The sequence below is a fragment of the Anarrhichthys ocellatus genome, unplaced genomic scaffold (assembly GCF_004355925.1).
Source record: "Anarrhichthys ocellatus isolate YVR2014 unplaced genomic scaffold, GSC_Weel_1.0 scaffold24, whole genome shotgun sequence".
Classification (NCBI taxonomy): domain Eukaryota; kingdom Metazoa; phylum Chordata; class Actinopteri; order Perciformes; family Anarhichadidae; genus Anarrhichthys; species Anarrhichthys ocellatus.
The window spans coordinates 11,459,191-11,477,800 of NW_022280054.1; the positions used below are offsets into that span (position 1 = coordinate 11,459,191).

The following is an 18,610-nucleotide window of genomic DNA, read 5'->3' on the forward strand; positions in this document are numbered from 1 at the left end:
GGGGATTTGATTCAGATGGGGAGATGAATGGAAGAATCCAAATAGTGTGTTTATCTGAGGTTTAGGGGGGCTTTTTTTTTTTGAGAAGACAGGGGAGTGGGAAGGCTCCTCTGGAAGATCAAAGACATTCTTAGCAACGTCCTGAGGGCAACAAAATACAGCGTCCTGGGAGAAAAACAAGGCCAGAACAGAGCAAAAAAACACAAAAAAAGCTGCTCAGACTAAGCCCCTCCCCTGCACTGCCGTCTCCCCCCCCCCCCCCGGAATCCAACCCTCAACCTCTCAGAGATTCACTGTTTACGTGCGGCGGCCCGGGATCCTCCATTTTGTCCGTGAGATATCAAACAGATCCAGCTGAGAGAGAGAGAGAGAACAATGGCGGCCTGCGAGTCCCACAGAAACATATTCATGTACAATAAACACTGTCACAGGAAATCAAAAAAATCTGCTCCACGGATTATTCCAGAAAGAAAGTTCCAGAAACAACACTCTGGCCGGGAGGAGGACGAAAGGTACGATTCACCCCCCCACCCCCCTCGCTTCTCCTTCCAGACCATTAAAGGCACTCCAGACTCTCGGAAGCACTTTTCCAGCCGTCCATTCCATCTATTCAAAAATGCTGCAGACAGAAACATCCCATTCTCCAAAACAACAAAACAAAAGAAAAGCGGGGAAGGTAATGGTCTGATTTGTAAAAAAAAAAAAAAAAAAAGTCCTATTTTCCACTTTTTTTTTTTCTTCATCAACATCTTTTTAGATCCAATTTAAAGTGCATGGATGAGGTAAACTACTTCTTCATAGTTTATTTGTCTCTTTTTTTTAATATTTAATCTTTTTTGTTTGTTTATTTTTATTTTTTTCATAAGAAACGAAGTCGCTTTGTTTCCTTTTCCTCTTTTTCTTGGTTGAAATCTCTCAGACGGGAACCATTCTGCCTTGCATCTGTTGCATTTGGGACAGCATTCCCTGGACGCTGGTCAGGATCTTGTTCTGGTGCGCCGCCAAGGTGATGCCTATACGAGCCATGTCCCTGCAAAAGGATGGGGGGGAAAGAGGGGCTTTTTAGGATGGAGGACAACAATAACAAACACTGATCCACATGATGAATTTCACAGCCTTCCAGTGGAAACTGGCCCGACAGTATAACTGCTGTATAAGGAATTCCACTTGCCAACACAGCAACCCTGATCCTCTCATCTTAATAGCCAAAATGATTACGAACCAGTGACGGAGACTGAGAAACATTTAACACATTTTCAAAAGATGTTACATGTTGATTCTGCTCCAATCGTAGAGGAGTTTAATAGTTTGATACTTTGGGGGAAACACGTATTTGCTTACTCTCATATCCGTTCACTGAATGTGAAGCTACAGCCAGCAGGCTAATAGCCTAGCTTGGCTAAAGAACAGCTAGCTTCATGTCGGAACTACACAGTCGCACAGTGTAGCACTTAACCCTTTGTGAAACCACAACTTGTCATTTTTTACTTTTATCTATTAATTAAATAAATGAGAAAGAACATTTTCATTTCTAAAATTTAGAAATGTTGCAGGGCAGATTATGTACCAGACTGTTTTTATGCTAAACTAAGCTAACCACCACTACTCGGCATACAGACATGACAGTGGCATCAATCTTCTCATCTAACGCTCATAAATGTATTTCACACAATATTGAATTTTTTCTATTCCTGTGTAAATTAAATATTTCCTAATTTCCTCTCAGAGTGAATTATATTGCCTTGTTTATATTGGTATTGCTGTTATTGTGTCTGTTTTTACCATGTAAAGTGCCTTTTGAGTACCTTTTTAAGCGCCATACAAATAAAATATATTATTATTATTATTATTACATATGCAAATTTCCCCACTGTGGGATCAATATAGGATTATTTTATCTTTATTTTATTCAATTTATTTCAAAATTCTTCAAAAGTAAAATGTTCTTTTAATTCCTCCCTCAGTGCTGGAATAACTCATGTTAACTACAGAGTCTCATTCTTCATCTTAGTCTTCCTCAAATCAGAGAGCAATTCAGCCTAATTCTTTCTACTACGGTAAAGAAAAATGTCCCAGTTCCTTAAAATGATTCCCTCACTGTAACAATAGTGTTTTGCTGTGTCTGACTGGCCGTGCACCTCCTTCTTTGTCACACTGCCCTCCATACTCACTCTTGTGTCATGTGGACCACGGCCTCTGGAGTGGTGTAGCCGGCGGCGGTGAAGTTGTCGCTGTATCTCTCCATGCCGATGGCCTGCAGCCAGTCCTCCACCGTGCCCACGGCCGAGGTCGCCTCGGGGCTCCCCGGCTCCAGCAGGGTGGTGTTAGGCCTGGTGGTGCAAATAGACAATAAAAGTTCCTTGTTAAGTGCTTTTGATCCACTTTCTTGCAACGTCTGGAAAACCACTGATTCATGACAACGGCAGAGACAACGTTCCAGGAATTAGCCTCATTCCGGACTATGACGCTGTAGCATCAGAGCGGCGCGCCGATATCAAGCGAACCATACCCACAAGCCATAAAAATGCTCCACGCTACATTTCTCTCCAGCTTTCCCCTCCTCGATGGACTCAGCAGGTCTGTCGGGGGTTCAGCTCTTGCTATGTGTCCCTGTTTTGTGGGTCCTACCAGAAACCGAGCCAAGCCAAACGTGGTTCCTCCCTGGGTGTGACCGCCACAGTTAGTTAATCCTTATTTTAAAGAAAACACATAACCCTCGGGGTGCACCGTGGGGACGTTTAACGCACAGCGGAGTTCCTCCACACAATCAGCAGAATGACCTCCCTCTTTATTCACATCTCCTTACTATTGAGTGTCGCAGCAGCGCCGTCGGCCGTGAAACATTTACACGGGGCCCTGCGAGTCTGAGTCGGTGGCGAGTCTCGTCCCGCTCTGCTGACTCTCACACACACTCACCCTGTCTCTCTTTATCGTTAGGATGTTGAGGAGAAGTGTGAGAACAGGATGTCAGACTCGTTAATAAGTCATCTCTACTCAGTAGGTGGAAAAGATTATGCATGAGGATTCCTTTTCACACACACACACACACACACACACACACACACACACACACACACACACACACACACACACATTTTACTTTCCCTCTTGGAACTGTAAAAGCTGCATTTATAGGTTTGAGTTCTGCTAATTACTCCACGAGGACTCCCCTTCTCGCTCTCACCGCAGCCGAGTGTGTGAGCGCACACTCGTTAAACTCCCAACTCAAAGAATCCCACCGGCCTGCGCCCGAGTCAGTAAACACACGTAGGTCATTCGTAACACGTTTAGCTGCTCGAGAGCAATGGTGTCGGACCTGCAGGGTCATGTTTGTTTTTAACTCGGCGTAACATCGTAATTCTCCCCCCCTGTTAGAGCGCCTACATTTCTCAGTGTACAGCACCATTAAAGCTAGTTTGCAAAGAAATCCATTATAGAGGGTGTTTGTGCTAAAAAGAGGCACACGTTGCTGGTAGATAATGTTTAATGGAGAATGTAAACACACCGGCGAGAGAATAGGAGAGCATGCGTTTGTGAGTGTGTGTGTGCAGTAGAATGTTGTGTACACAATGCACTGTGCGGTAAATTGGCTGCATATGTGTGTTTTTTTTATGCACATTATCTTTTTAACATCCCATTCATTAATTGAATAATGGTTTCTACAATTAATATTATTTAAGTGTTTGATTATGTTCATTATGATCAATGGTGCCAATTTTCTGTTTTGGAAGAGTTGTTTTAAGCTTAGTTTGTAGTAGTTCAGTCATGCAAAGAATGTGTGAAATACACTTGTATGATGGTGATATTCCTGAATAATGTCACCCATCTCTAAAATGATCCGAATTCCGAAAGAATTTATCAAATTTCAACATGACTGTAGTGGTTTTCTACTGGCAGTAAACCGTTTTTTAGGGACTCTTTCTTCAGTAAGAAGTAGTTCCCCAATGAAAACTGTTCATAGTGTGTTCTGTGGATTATCCAGAGTAAATAGGGGCACGGGGGCTGAGACCAGATCTCCCACTCTCACCTGACAGTGGTCTCTCCCCCAGTCCTCTTCAGGGTGTTGGGGTTGCGGATCAGCTTGTCCAGCATGTTGACGATCTGTCCGAACTTTGGCCGGTCGGCCCTCTCTCTCTGCCAGCAGTCCAGCATGAGCTGGTGGAGCGCCACGGGGCAGTCCATGGGCGGGGGCAGCCGATAGCCCTCATCAATGGCCTTGATCACCTAGGCAGGAGATCAATGCTGCTGTAAGTCACTTTGTCTCTGAGTTTGTTTGTTAAAAACAACAACCTCGATTACAGCGTAGCCATTTTTACTCATAGCTTACATTTTTTGTCACCTTACTTACGACACATTTGCAAGACATTTGTTCGTGCATTAATTCAATTCTTTATCATCATTAGTGCCACTAGAATTGTGAATTCATCGTGTGAATGAGAAAGGGGACTACACTGCTGGTGTTGTTGTATCACGCCTGACGGTAATTTGATTACATAACCATTTTAAAAATGATGTAGTATCTTTTCAAAAATGTTTGACAGTGCACAAGCGACTGGGAATTATTGCTCACGCTCCAATATTCCAACCTAATTCCAGCTGTGTATTATTTATGTTTGCCTGCATTAGATTTCCATTTCTCCAGACTTACGTCTTGGTTACTCATGTCCCAGTACGGTCGCTCGCCGTATGACATCACCTCCCACATGACGATGCCGTAGCTCCACACGTCGCTGGCCGAGGTGAACTTCCTGTAAGCGATGGCCTCCGGGGCCGTCCAGCGGATGGGGATCTTCCCCCCCTGTAATTGGAAGATTGGGCCGATTAATGAAAGCCGACAAGGTGACACACGGGAGAACCGGCTGAGTCGGTCGGACACATGCTCGCCTCCACACACACACACACACACACACACACACACACACACACACACACACACACTCACCCTGGTGGTGTACGCAGCCTCGGGGTCGTCCTCCAGCACTCGGGACATGCCGAAGTCGGACACCTTGCACACCAGGTTGCTGTTGACCAGGATGTTGCGAGCCGCCAGGTCGCGGTGAACGTAGCTCATGTCCGACAGGTACTTCATGCCCGACGCGATTCCCCGCAGGATGCCGACCAGCTGGATCACCGTGAAGCGACCGTCGTTCTTCTGCAGGAACGAGAAGGGAGAAAAAGGAAAGTGTTTAAACATTGTGTCTCAAATTATTTCACTGGCATCTTAAATGTTTCGGAAAATTTCACCTGTGGCAGTAATGATTTTCTTGATGAGTTAATTCTGTCTCAGTGTTAATAAATGGTTTATAACTATTCAACACTATAATGTCGCTGTAAGGAAATATAGGGACATTTCTACACTTATATCACAGCTTCGATCGTTCTATTTCATAAATGTTCAAGTGTTTTTGAATGTATTCTCCACTAGTTATAGCTCATCTTGCTTGATAACGCAGTTTAACATGACAACACACAAACAAATCCTTATAATGTGCTATTCATTATCTATTGACTGTTTATAGACCTACACAAACTGTATCAAGTTATATTCGTAAAAAAACACCTGAGCATTCATAGGCTGTAAATAAAAATAAGAAAAATGGTATATGAGTGTTCTTTTAATATAAAATTGTCCTTATGCTTGCAACTACTATTGAGCAACAAGTTGCTATCTGTGTATAATCATTTATGCCAACTACTGAGTGTTCCTTTTTATTTTAGTCCGTTTGATCTTCACTGGATAAAGCAGCAGTAGGCATCATCTAAAACCCAAAGTGTAGTGAAAGCTGGAAATCAAACCTGCGCCAACCTCCTTGTCGGGAAAAAAAAAAGAACAGTAAGTCGATCAAGGAGGGGATAAAGATTAGGGCGAATGTTTGTGAACGAACGCTTGTAATTTCGGAGAGGGGGGGGATGACATGTCAGAGATAAGATGGGATCGACACGCTACGCTCGTATTGCATGCTCACACACACACACACACACACACACACACACACACAGACACACGCATGTTCGCAGACAGAAACGCATGACTGACCCTCAGGAATGCATCCAGCGATCCGTTTTCCATGTACTCTGTGATAATCATCACTGGCTTACCTAAGGAGAGAGAGAGAGAGAGAGAGAGAGAGAGAGAGAGAGAGAGAGAGAAAGAGAGAGAGAGAGAGAGAGGCAGATGATTATAGAGGTAAACGATGCACATCACAGCCTGACGCAGCAGGGGGGGGGGGTTCTCGAGGGAATGTGAGTGTGTGAGTGTGTGTTAGGCCATCCATCTCTGTCCCGTAGTGATTTAATTAGCTCAGTGTTACGGTTGCCCTGACGTCCCACTTACTTCCCCCTGCACATGCAAAGGCATCTCCACTGGAACACAACACACACACACACACACACACACACACACACACACACACACACACACACACACACACACAGCATCTTGTGTTTATGCAAATATGAACTGACGTTGGACGCATTATCCAAAGTCTCATCACGGTCACTCACCCAGAATCCCTCTGACTCGCTATTTATGTCACTCACTGTCCCTTTGCCCTTTTTCTCCTCTGCCAACTTTCCACGCATCTGTCACTCTCCCGCTAGCTCTTCTCCATTGCTTTCTTTTCACCTCCCACCCCCTCCCCCCGCCACTCCTCTCTGGCCTTTTTCACCTCATCCCTCTGTCCTCCCCTCTCTGTCTCTCTCGGGGAAGCGTCTGCGTCTTTATCTGAGCATGGGCAGGCGGCGGGGAGGGTGGACATTCCCTGGTGGGTCTCTGTCTGTCTTTGTCTCTTAGGATGGGTGGGGGGGGGGGTAGCGGTCATGAGGAGAGAGAGAGAGAGAGAGAAAAAGGAAAGGAAGGGAGGCTTGTTTTTGTCCCAAAATGGCAGCAAGCTGGTGCCTAACCAGCCGTGGCAACAACACATGCTGAAAAAGTGCTGCCATGAATTCCTCCCGGAACAGCACAACTGCTCTTTGAGTCCCATTTCACAGTGGCACAGTTTAAGGTGGACTTAAAAGCCCGTTGCCTTGAAGAGAAAGTGCTGACTTAGACCGAAATGCCTAGCGGGGAGGTTGTGTGCAAATCTCCAGCAGAATGCCTAAAAGCGGTGGAGAGCCAGCCCAGCGTTTTTGGCAGCCGAGGTCTCGAAGGTGAAGTTCCTCCGCTCCACAGCAGGCCTGCTCGCCACGCCAAGAGGCCGTCAGTCACCGCCTTACCCGCCGCGTGATTGGCACTCCATTAATTACGGAGCGCTAACAAAAAGAGGAAGTGGAGTTAAAGTTGGGTGAGAGCAGGGGGGGTCAGGGGGGGGCTTCTTTGTCAGCCATCTTTGTTCCCTTTGTTGCTCGCCTCTGCCCCGGGGCTGCCGGTGATTGACAGCTCCCCAATCAAGTCTGAGGAGCGTCTGACCTGCGACCTTAAACTCTCGCCTTCCCAGCCCCGCCCTCTTCCTCCCTTCCCATTTGCATGCTAATTCCTTGTTTACTGAATACGGCCTGCCGGCTTTGGCAATGAACTCTGGGGCCAGTGGGCCGATTATCACCTGCCAACAAAACAGGGGAAGGGGACAAACGCAACAGGGGACATTATTGGGGGGAGGGGGGGACGCTGGCTCTTCGGAGGCCGTGGCGTTTGCTGTGAACAAAGATCTGGCTTTTTAAACGCAGATATTTTTCTAATTTTAATTAGCACGCTTTTAGTTTATGTAAATCAGCTGTTAAACAAATCCCGTCTGATTTCGAGCTCTTAACGCTGGCTGGACTTTAATTACACACTTGCGTGACAGAAACTTTAAATCCGTACAGACTTCAAGACGGTGGACTGCGGCCAGCGGTCCTCAGTGAGAGAGATTTCTTTTGCACATTTATGTATTTCGGCGTCTATTTGGAGTCTCTCCATTATTAATGAGGCTTAATTGTCTACGTTGGACATGCCAGCAAACTGAGGCCAGCTTGAGAATTCCTTTTAACGTGATTGTAATGGAGAGGGGGGAGTGCAATTCAAATAATGGATTTTTAATAGATTCCACCGACACACTGAAGTGTAAAGGACTAATTTGCCTTCCGTCAAGTTCCTCAAAAGTGAGAGTGGATGGAGGTGGTATCACGTTGGTCTTCTTGCTTCGGCTCCCCGTCGGCTCCCGTCTCGCTCCGTCTCGTTCTCTTTCAGCCTCCGGTTCGGTAGTTCTACCGCTGTTCTCTGTCTTTCCTCTAATCCATCAGCTCTCAACCAGCCTTCTCCATTTTGCACCTTCCCCGTCCGCTTCTTGTCTCCGGTTTCTTTCCCCTTCCTCCTGTCCATCTGTCCACCTTTGTCTTCCTCACTCTAGGTCTGCGAGGTCACCCCCCTCCCCCCCGGTGTTATAGGTGATATGCAATTCTGCCCGTGCTGCTGTTTACTTTCAGCTGAAAGTGTGTATGCGTGCATCTTTCTGTGTGTGTGTGTGTACAGTGTGTAGAACAGTGGCAGAGACGGCGTTATCTAGCACAGATAGGGCCGGGCTGTTGTTGTGTCACGACGCATTAAGGCACTTCATCCATCTAACCCCTCCAGCCGAGGCTGGCTCATCAGCTATGGTAACACTCACGCACACATGCGTGCAATCAAAGGTGGAGGGACGCCGACATGTGCTGACAAGACCTTCGAACACGCACACACATATATACACGCATATATACACGAACACCTCCGGCCTTAACAGAAAGCACCTTGGGGAAGGTGTTGAAGGTGGGGGGGGGGGGTGGAGAGACGGAGAGGAGAGAGTGCCAAGGGCAGAGGGAGGGAGATTTGGCCGGTGTTTTGTGGCCATGCAGCAGCAGATAGAGGAGGGATAGGGTATCACTCCCTAACCCCAAACACATTTACAGCTGACATCATGATTAATGAGCCTGGTGCCGCGCTACAGGGTCTGTTCCTGGACCCATTAGACCCCCCTCCCAACTGCCCAGCTACCTCAACTCCACCACCCCCCCCACCCCCCCTTCCCCACCAATGCTGGACCCCCCTTCCATCTGGACAAAGCCCACCTGGGGATACCCCGGATGGGGTGTGCGGGCAACACACACATGCACAAACACGTTTATATATATATATGCGAATGCAGGTCTCACTTAGGTCTTCAGATGCTGCAGGTATGCCCGCATTAAAGCACACAAGCGCCATACAAACACACCTTTTGGCTGGTAAAGATTGGTTTGTCCCAGCACTCGCCCTTTTTCAAAGTCACCCAAACCCACAGACGTACTTAGTGGTGATTTATTGTTGCGTTTATTTGAAGGAAGAAAGGGGGACAGCAGGGATGAATGTCCTGTCTGTGTCAATATAATATAGAAGTCATTGTGTGTGTAAATGGTATCATTGCAATCTCCTTTCCCCAAAATAGCTTCAGGTTTCTCAAATAGGGAAAGAATTATGCGGCAAAATGTGTTCTTTCCGTCTTTTGGAAATGGAAGAATTCTCATCCCGCACCCATTGAAAAGTAAACGCAATAACATGCACGACATACATTTGGTCACCACACCCTCCAGGTGAATGATGTTGGGGTGGTCGAACTGGCCCATGATGCTGGCCTCGGACAGGAAGTCCCTCCTCTGCTTGTCGGTGTAGCCGGCCTTCAGCGTCTTGATGGCCACGCAGATCTCCCTCTTGCCCGGCATCTTCAGACGGCCGCTGCAGACCTCGCCGAACTCCCCTGAAAACACACGCGCCGGGGTTTAAAAAAAGTGTAACCAAGCGCTCTGATACCACAGTGCACGGATTATAAATCACATCGAGGAGGGAGCATGTGTGTGTGTGTGTGTGTTTGTGCGTGTGTGCAGGTTAGAAGGGGTCCAAATTTAACATTGATCAGGGTCTCTAATCCCTCACTCCCCTCCTCCCCTCACCCACTGGAGCAGGGAGAGAGAGAGCGAAGGGGAAATGGGTATTGATTCTTTCTCTTTATTATTTTGTCATTGGATGACTTTTCTCTGGCCACAGGAAGAGAACAGACAACATATTTAGCCTCCTCTGGTTTTTATTTACTTATTTCTTTACTCTCTTAGAGGCAGACCAAATGTCATTGTCTGAGAAAACAAGGTATTTTCATTCACAAGGGGTGCCCATGAGAGCACACACAGCCACGCACAGACGCGAGTCGCTGAGAATGATGTGCCGGCTACAGAACTTTGCATAAAAACGAATACTAACTGCACTATTAGGCCATTAGGTGAATGCTTTTATCCAAAGTGTGTTATAATATGCCTTACTGCAAAGGCTCCCCAGAACACTGCATTCATAATAATTTATATAAAAAGTCTTATGAATGGCTCATATAATGGAGTATATAAACGAAACGTGGCCCCTCACCAATGCCAATGACTTTCTCAATCTTGATGCAGGAGGCGTCGATCTCTTTGGCGAACTCACGGACGGCTTGGTTCGGGTCCTCGTAGGTGAAGGGGTCAACGTATATCCTCACTCCTGAGGAAAGACGTTTGGGAATGAAAGGAAGAAGAAGAAAAAATGAAGGTTAATTTATTCCTGAAAGTACGCTCCATCTGTTCTTTATTTCCATCATGCTGCAGGCTACGCCGCCTTCCTCTGTGGACCTCCTCCTCCTCCTTTCTTCTCCCCATACCTCACTTCACACTCTGACTCCATTGCTTTCCATGTCACTACGGCTGACTCCGATCAAGATGGAGCTCATTAACTTGATTTTTTTAGGACGCAAACAACAACAACCCTGATGACTTGATAATGAGGTGTTTGGAGCATGTTAGGATGCAAGTACATTAACTTCAAAATAGTTTGTCCCCCCCTCTCCGCCCACTACCTCATTTTATGGGCTTCATTTGCGGTTTAGAGGGCATGCACATGAACACACCTGCCAGCGCTAATGTTTCTTTAAATTATAGAGTGTGTGGGTGGATTGTTAACTGTGAGTTACCTTGATGCAAGTGCTTCTCTTCGTCAGAGTCCTGCTTGGCCTTGCTGTACTTACTCCTTCTGGGGGCAAAGACAGCAGGATGGTCAGTCGCAGTGACAACAGCACACGAAGTCTCAAATGTCGGGGATAATGTGTAAAAAAACCAACAATAGAAAAGGCAAAGCATTGTATGTAAAAATAACAAATTATAATAATAACAAACAAGTGTCAGTTTTGTAAACCCTAATTGAAACTCAAACTAAGACTCCGAACCCACTACACGTCAATTTAATTACGTGAAGAGGCGACACAATCACTGATTACTGTTCGGACATTAAAATTCTTGTTTGATGTTAATTATTCATTACAGGGAGCTCATTACAGGGACAGAAACGGCTTCCGAATGCTAACCTAACATCATTTTTAGAGGTTGTGGGTCTTAGTAATCGCTCTTAGATGAGGGGATAAAGAGCTTGAAGAGAATAGTTCACTAATCAACATGTTATCTCATCTGTTTGATTGAGTACAAAAAGTGAAATGTATTTTTTTTCTTTCACGCAAAATGTTTAACCGTTCTTTTAAAGGGGACATGTGATTCTACAAGACAATAAGATTTGTCTCTCTTTGTCACATGCAAAGGTCATCCGAGTAGCTCCACCTACGGCTTGAGAACTACTTTTGCAAAGGTGTGCCATATTTTTCTCGCAAGCCAATCAGAGACTGGGCTTTTTTCGGGAGGGATGCTTAAAGAGACAGGCACTGAAATGGAGTGTTTCAGACAAAGGTTGCATACAAGCACATTCAGACAGACAGTGTGAGAAAAAGAATGTGTTTTTTGTGTTCTAGTAGAAACCCAAAATACGTAAGTAAGAACCTGAAAACCAACATGATGTGTCCCCTTTAAGATAAAATATTACACTGAAGGTTCCTGAAGGTCACTGAGCTTATAGCAGCAAATCAATCCTGGAAGAGATGCACTTAAATCCCCCCGAATCCCTCCGGCAGCCTGACACCTGTGCTTATGTTGATGTGTCGGGTCAGTGGCGGAAATGACCAGATGTGCGAGACATTGTTCTCCTCTATGGTTGTGTAATGATGGTAAACGGGCTACGTGATTACAGTCCCTCCCCACAATCACAGGATGGCCGCGGCAGCACAATGACAGTGGCCGTCACATGCATATAAAAAAGGCTGAGACAACCACCTGCTTGGCCGGGGAGAGAGGCAATCACATGGAAAAGAGAGGACACACACACACACACAATCAACATCCCCTTTCACTCCCCATCATTCTCAACACCAATACACACATGCAAACGATGATTTGCTTTCCATATGAAGAGGCACACTCACACACATGAAGGGATCAACAAAAGCCCATAAAAAGGTGCACACACACACACAAGGGAATCAACACACAAACCATTAACGCTCCCCCTCCCCTTCCCCAATGCCACCACACACATGAAAAGAATACTTTTTCACACAAGGACGTAAACACATACACACCCCCGACACACACACACACGCACACACACACAGTGTGGTTAACACCCTGAGGTGAGGCAGACCCATCTGCATGTAATCCCATCTGTGTGACGGTGCTTTGTCCTGCTCGCTGGTTAACACCCTGAGATTGGGTCACTGCAAATCCACCTGATGCCTCTCTGTCTCACTCTGTCTGTATTCTATCCCCCTACTTTTCATTGCCCGCTTATCTCATCTTTTTTTCCCGCTCTCTCCCTCTTCCTCTCTCTCTCTCTCTCTCTCTCTCTCTCTCTCATTCTCTTCACGGCGGGCAGCAGGGCGCAGCGGGAGAAAATAACTAGCGGTCGGGATTACAGCCACCAGCAGAGAGATAGAGGGATGGGAGCGGGGACGGATGCAGAGGACAGGGAGTGAGGGGGTCGCTGATTGCATCTCTTCAGCTGTCGGAGCTGTCAATCACGTCTCCGGTGTGGCGAGTCATCACTCATCCGCCGTGAGCGAGTCGCACTGGCTGTCTAGCACAGTCTGTGTGTGTGTGTGTGTGTGTGTTTTGGCGTATGTGTGTGTGTGTTTTCGAGCAACGTCCATCTCCCAACAGCTACTTTTCCCCGGCGCTAAGCAAGACATCCCTCATCCAGGAGGAAAGAGGGACAGACAGGAAGCAGGAAAGGGACAGACGGGTGACGCTCACCTTCGGCTGATGACGAAAGCGCTGATGAGGATGATGAGGAGGACCACGCTGCCCACCACTGACACCAGTAACACCGTGGAGTTGGCCCCATCGCCGATAATGGGAGCTGGAACTGATTAAAAAGGGAGAAAAGACGGGAGGACATAAAAGGAGGGTGGGGGGAGAGAGAAAGGAGGGACGGTTGGAAAGAGACAAAGAGCAAAGTCAATATCATTGCGCTCAACCAAGTCGCCGCACATGAAAGAGCCTGTGTACATTCTGTGTTTGTCATCGACCCCCCCCCCCCCACACTTCCTCCCCGTGTCTCCCTTCCTTTTCCACTGAGACAATGCCGGCCCATTAGGGTGTGTGCTTGACCATGTCATTATCATGCGCTGCTGTCTCTATCTACATTACAAAGGGGACACCTGGACTTACAGTGCATCTCTGTAACCCTCTACGTCATAATCTCCCTTCAAAAGATTTTTGTCCCTAAAATTTCAGACTGAGACTCATTGCAACCTGAATAACGGAAGCTACTCAAGTTGCCAGTCAGGTGCCGGAGCACAATATCATTTATCTTTCATAGACGGCAGCTATTTTGATTAACAACTCTGTAATGAAAGAGACAAACTCGTAAAAGATGCTATCATTGTAGGACTTTGCAGAAACAGGCGCGACAGAGCTGGCATCGAGCATTATCGGGCTCTGCAGTGCGCGGCCGAGGAGCGGTGTGCCTGAACTCACCGGAGTTGGTCATGAACTCAAACGGGCCGCTGAATTCCCCGTAGCCGGCCGCCGTGCGCGCGCGCACATGGAACACGTAGGAGGTCAGCGGGGTGAGGCCCTTGATGTCGGTGTTCCTCGACGAGGTTTTTATGATTCTGTAGCTTCTTTCATTTTGGTCCTGAGGATGAACGATTATTAAGGGGACAGTCAGACTTGGCTTTCTTACAGTCTACTTTGGAGATCCTTTCATCAGCAGGAACTACACCTCCTATGGGACCCCTCACCTTCTCATAGTACTTGACCTCGTACTCCAGGATGACCCCGTTGGCTCTGTCCGGCGGCTGCCAGGCCAGGGAGATGGTGTGTCTTGTGATGTCCTTCGCCTGAATGGAAGACACTGGAGAGGGAGCTAGACAGATGATCAAAGAAAAAGGGAAAAATATTTGAGCCCACTGCTTTCTCCCAGTCCCCCATGTTATTTTAGCCTTGCAGACACCAAGTCTGTTTTATGTTGCTCTCCCACAGGAAATCCACCACTTTTTGCTCCTGCTGAGAAAGTCAAACAGTGGGCCAGCCCACTAGGCAATCGCTTCCATTTGTCTTTAAAATTTGGCTTCCATTCAAAAATCTGAGGCGTTACAGCGCTGTACGGCCACGCAGCTGAATTGCCAAAGCTAGAGTGTACGGCAATACTCTCCTTCTCAACTAATGGGCTGGCATCAATAAAAAGTGATCCAATTTCCTTCTCGGCTGACGCTAGCGTCTTAGCCACTTTTATTGCGAGCTGGCAAAATAATGTCTAACTTCATTTTCTGCAGATACGCAGGTCACCCTAGGAAACCTTGCGCTGCTACAAAGTCTGCCTCGAAAAGCTCAAACTGAGCTCAACGCCTTTGCGTTTATTTTTCTTTTTTTTTTCTTTGTCTTCGTGAGAGGAAATCAATTGGTTTTCATTAAAGCTCCAGTGAGCTATCTTATCTGGAGCCCTTTCTGCTGCAGCTGATAATGAGGCCCATATTTCAAGCAGCCGCGCTATCTGCATTCAGACGCCTTTAACATGTGAAGGTTAAAGCACAGATAACAGCTCGCGCTCGTCCCCTTCCTCCAGTACATCGCCGCCGCCGCCGCACAAATCAAACCTCTATCTTCAGGGAGTGTGACAACACTCAAATTGGGTCATACACACTATTGCTGCTTGATATCCACGAGACTGGAAGAGGCAGTGTCATAAAACAGCGAAACACTCAGATTGAGTTTTGAGCAGAGAAGAGGATACATGGTGGAGCAGGTGGAGTTATATTCCATGGAACAATAGCCTTACACGGGTGAACACTTAAACTCAGGTATAGAAAGACCTCAGACACAAACATGCACACACACACACAGTTCCAGCAGTTTGGGGGTCAGAGGTGGGACCAAGTCAATGTTTTGCAAGTCACAAGTAAGTCTCAAGTCCTAAACTTTCAGCTTCAAGTCCAAAACAAGACATAATACACTCTTCACTATATGAAATACTTTTTCGTTGACCATTGCAAAGTTGTTGTAAGCGAAGGAAATTATCTTTTGGTATCATTTTTTCCAACTGCCTCTTCGTAACGTACCATTATCTTCATTGTTCTTCACTACAACTCTGTTGGATGCTATCCAATAATAACAGTTTCAGATTCAGGAAATGTCCGGAGCATACTTGGTATTTTTAAGTCAAAAGACTCAAGTCCAAGTGAGGTCACAAGTCATTGTTGTTGAAGCGCGTTGCAAGTCTTCTTTGATTTTGTCAAGTCGAGTCTAAAGTTATCAAATCATGTGAGACCGAGTCCAAACCTCTGCCCTCAACAACCAAACAACCTCAGCCATCCATTCTCCAAAGAGCCAGAACAAAGCACCACGCAAAATATTAATAATGATTAAAAAAAACAGACATTTCCAACGATGCCCAGGTAGTTTCTTTGTGGCGTCTGCTCTTACAAGTTTTCAAGGAGTGAATCTTTGACCCCTGGTCCTCAGAGATACTGTAACCAAACTCGTTCCAGACCATCTGCCTTTTAAAAAATTACAGTGGGATGATTAATGAGGGGTTCGCTGTCCACCGATTATGATTGGATTATCTATGACATTATATACATTCTCATCACTTTGACCAGGGGCTCCAGGGAGCCTAGCCTGCAAGCTAACGCTAACAGAACCCTGCTTTTAGAAGGGGATTGAGTTCAAACGGGCCTGGAATTCAAACACCGGCCTTGGATTGAATTTCAGGGAGGTCGACAAGGAGGCTGGAGTGGGGGGGGGGGGGGGGGGGGGGGGGCGGGTAGGGGTTGAGATGGAGAGGGCTGGGATTGCAGACATCTCTCGGTAAATAGATTAACCCAAAGGTTGTGTAATCCTGTTGGCCTAATGTGTTGCGTCTCAGTTAAACAATTAGATGGCGGCCATTTGTATCCCTCCAATCAATCTTACCCGGCAGCGAGAGCCAATTTGAAGGCCCTCCTGGGGCCGACCGGGGACGCTCTGACTCAGACAGAAAACACCCGAGGGGTCGCAGTGCCCCCGTGCCCCCCCCCACAAGGTAATACACACATCCATCTTTCCACCAAAGATGACAGAGATGGCGATTTAATTGCGTTCGCCTCCTCTAGTTGCATTTTTTTTATTTTTCCCTCGACTAATGTGAGGATAAAGATGAGTGATTTTCTGAGTGGTCCCTTCTGAGGTTCCCTACGCGAGACTGCGAGGTTAAACACAGCCAGACACAAGATAGGTGATCCATCAAGGCCAACGTTTTCCTCTCTTTTTTTAAGATAAACTAGTCAGAGGAATGCCTAAAAAGCAAACTGACCACAAATAAATGTAAAATATTGTCAAACCACGCGTGCACCGGGTGAACAATTCTGATTCAAGACTAAACCTGAACTGTCTATCCAGGGTAGAGAAAAGTTTAGCCCTTGGGCAGATCAGGCTAGACCAGCACCTCTGTAGATGAATTTAAATATGTGGGGCAGATCTGTAATTTCTTACTGCCTCCTGAACGCGTGGGCTGAAAAAAACGCTGGTGGAATAATAAGTGAGAGACGCAATGAATATTCAGATCTCATTTTCAGAAATGTGTGGTCCTGAAAAAAACTCTTTCACAGCCTGCGACACTTGTACACACACACTCACATACAGCACACACACACACACACACACAGCACAAAGGACCTCATTACACAAACAGAAAGATAGAAACTCACACAGAAAAACATACACCTAGTCCCATTATCTCACACAGACAGCGAAAATACCCAATCACGCCACCTATGCATACATTATAATGAGTAAAAACCTGGCAGAGACACATAGAGTTCTCGGTTTGTGTTAAAATAAAAATCACTCCCCCGGGACAATGGCGGAGGTTGCGTGTCAGTTTTTTTTTTGTCTCTGCGTGGAACACAGTTTGTTCAGTGAGCGAGTTTGTCTTCGCGGGCATGTTAGGCACAAAGTATTTGTGTTGCGAGGAGCAGCTGTGGTCGGTGCGAATGTGCGGCCGATTACAGTTCGTCATGAAAAGAGACAGGGGCCGGGGGTGCACATGTGGTTGCCAGATTTGGAGCCTGGCTGCCAGATTGGAGTGGCTGGACTTTTGCTGCCGCCAAGGAAAAATAGCCGTGGAGGGAGACGTTTTTCAGGGTGTATAGAAAATGGCTCCTGCGTACAAGATCCCCCACTCTCCCCCTCACCCCTGTAGAGAGCCTGCTTCCATCTCCCCAAACACATTTCCACATGTACGTCTGTCCCATTTGCCGTAAGAGATGGAAACTCACACACATGTGCGCAGATGGACGTGACCACACACACGCTCTCTCATGCACTAATTCACTTTTAGTCACCTAAGCCTGCCAAGTATTTTGTACCGAGACATAAACACCTCTCTCTCTCTCTGACTCTCGCTTTCCCCCCCCCTCTTTCTCACACACGCACAAAAGTGCTTGATCCCATAAAATGGGAAAAAAAACATCCATTTTAGCCAGAGGTCAGCTCAAAGCCTGGACATCCCCCCCTCCCTTTCCTCATGCAGTCCGGGTGAAAGGGTTACACCCCGGCTGATTTACGACGACGGGATTGTTCGTGGCGAGGTGCAGAATCTGACCTCTTCGTGAACACACAAAACGCATGCCCGGTCACGGACGCATGCACGTGCAATCAGCAAGACTCGTGTCTTCATTTTCGTCTCCCGGCTTATTTCTCTGCTGCACCTTCATCCATTTTTCTCTCACGCAAAGACACATAACATCATACAATACACAGCACAAAATACTCCAACCTGCCTACCTCACTTCTTCCCCTCTCTAGCCGAAATCTGAACTTTTATGGAAAGGCGGTGGCAAAGGGGTGTCTTTTCCACGGCACTTATAAATCCTAACAAAGCTATCATAATAAATGTGTAATCCGCGGTGTCTGGGTGACGGCAGGCGATGCCGAGAGAGAGGGACAGCCGCAGATGACTGGCTGGATTACCGGCGGCTGAAACCGAAGCTTCCAAAGCCCCTACCGAGCATTAGCAGGAAGGAATCCAATCAGTCTGGAGCTATTCTCTTAAACACGCACACACACAAACACACACACACACACACAAATTAGAAGAGACACGCACACCAGGAGACACATAGAGGACATTGTTTGAGAGGCGAATGTGGAGCATTACTGTCCACGGGGCGCGCAAACATTCTGTATAGTGCATTTTCTCACTTTTAGCCAAGCGTGCATTCGGTTTCGGCACATGTGCAAACACACACACTCACACACACACACACACACACACACACACACACACACACACACACAC

The 18,610-nt window shown here is 46.8% G+C and overlaps 1 protein-coding gene across 3 annotated transcripts in view; it reads right to left on the minus strand.

Moving 5' to 3' along the window:
• Positions 1–87: 87 nt before the first annotated feature.
• epha4l (eph receptor A4, like) overlaps positions 88–18,610 on the minus strand; it is a 49,573-nt gene continuing 31,050 nt past the window's right edge. The window contains exons 6-17 of one of the 3 annotated variants that reach the window (XM_031860474.1): positions 14,076–14,200; positions 13,810–13,969; positions 13,084–13,189; positions 10,926–10,984; positions 10,346–10,459; positions 9,504–9,689; positions 6,038–6,099; positions 4,943–5,152; positions 4,649–4,798; positions 4,028–4,224; positions 2,172–2,330; positions 88–1,030 (exon numbers count right to left, since the gene is read on the minus strand). In XM_031860474.1, coding sequence (XP_031716334.1) covers positions 916–1,030; positions 2,172–2,330; positions 4,028–4,224; positions 4,649–4,798; positions 4,943–5,152; positions 6,038–6,099; positions 9,504–9,689; positions 10,346–10,459; positions 10,926–10,984; positions 13,084–13,189; positions 13,810–13,969; positions 14,076–14,200 — 1,643 coding nt within the window. In that variant the 3' untranslated portion in view covers positions 88–915. Of the gene's footprint in view, positions 1,031–2,171; positions 2,331–4,027; positions 4,225–4,648; positions 4,799–4,942; positions 5,153–6,037; positions 6,100–9,503; positions 9,690–10,345; positions 10,460–10,925; positions 10,985–13,083; positions 13,196–13,809; positions 13,970–14,075; positions 14,201–18,610 lie in introns of all 3 variants that reach the window. The other 2 variants (XM_031860473.1, XM_031860472.1) reach the window with 2 other exon arrangements.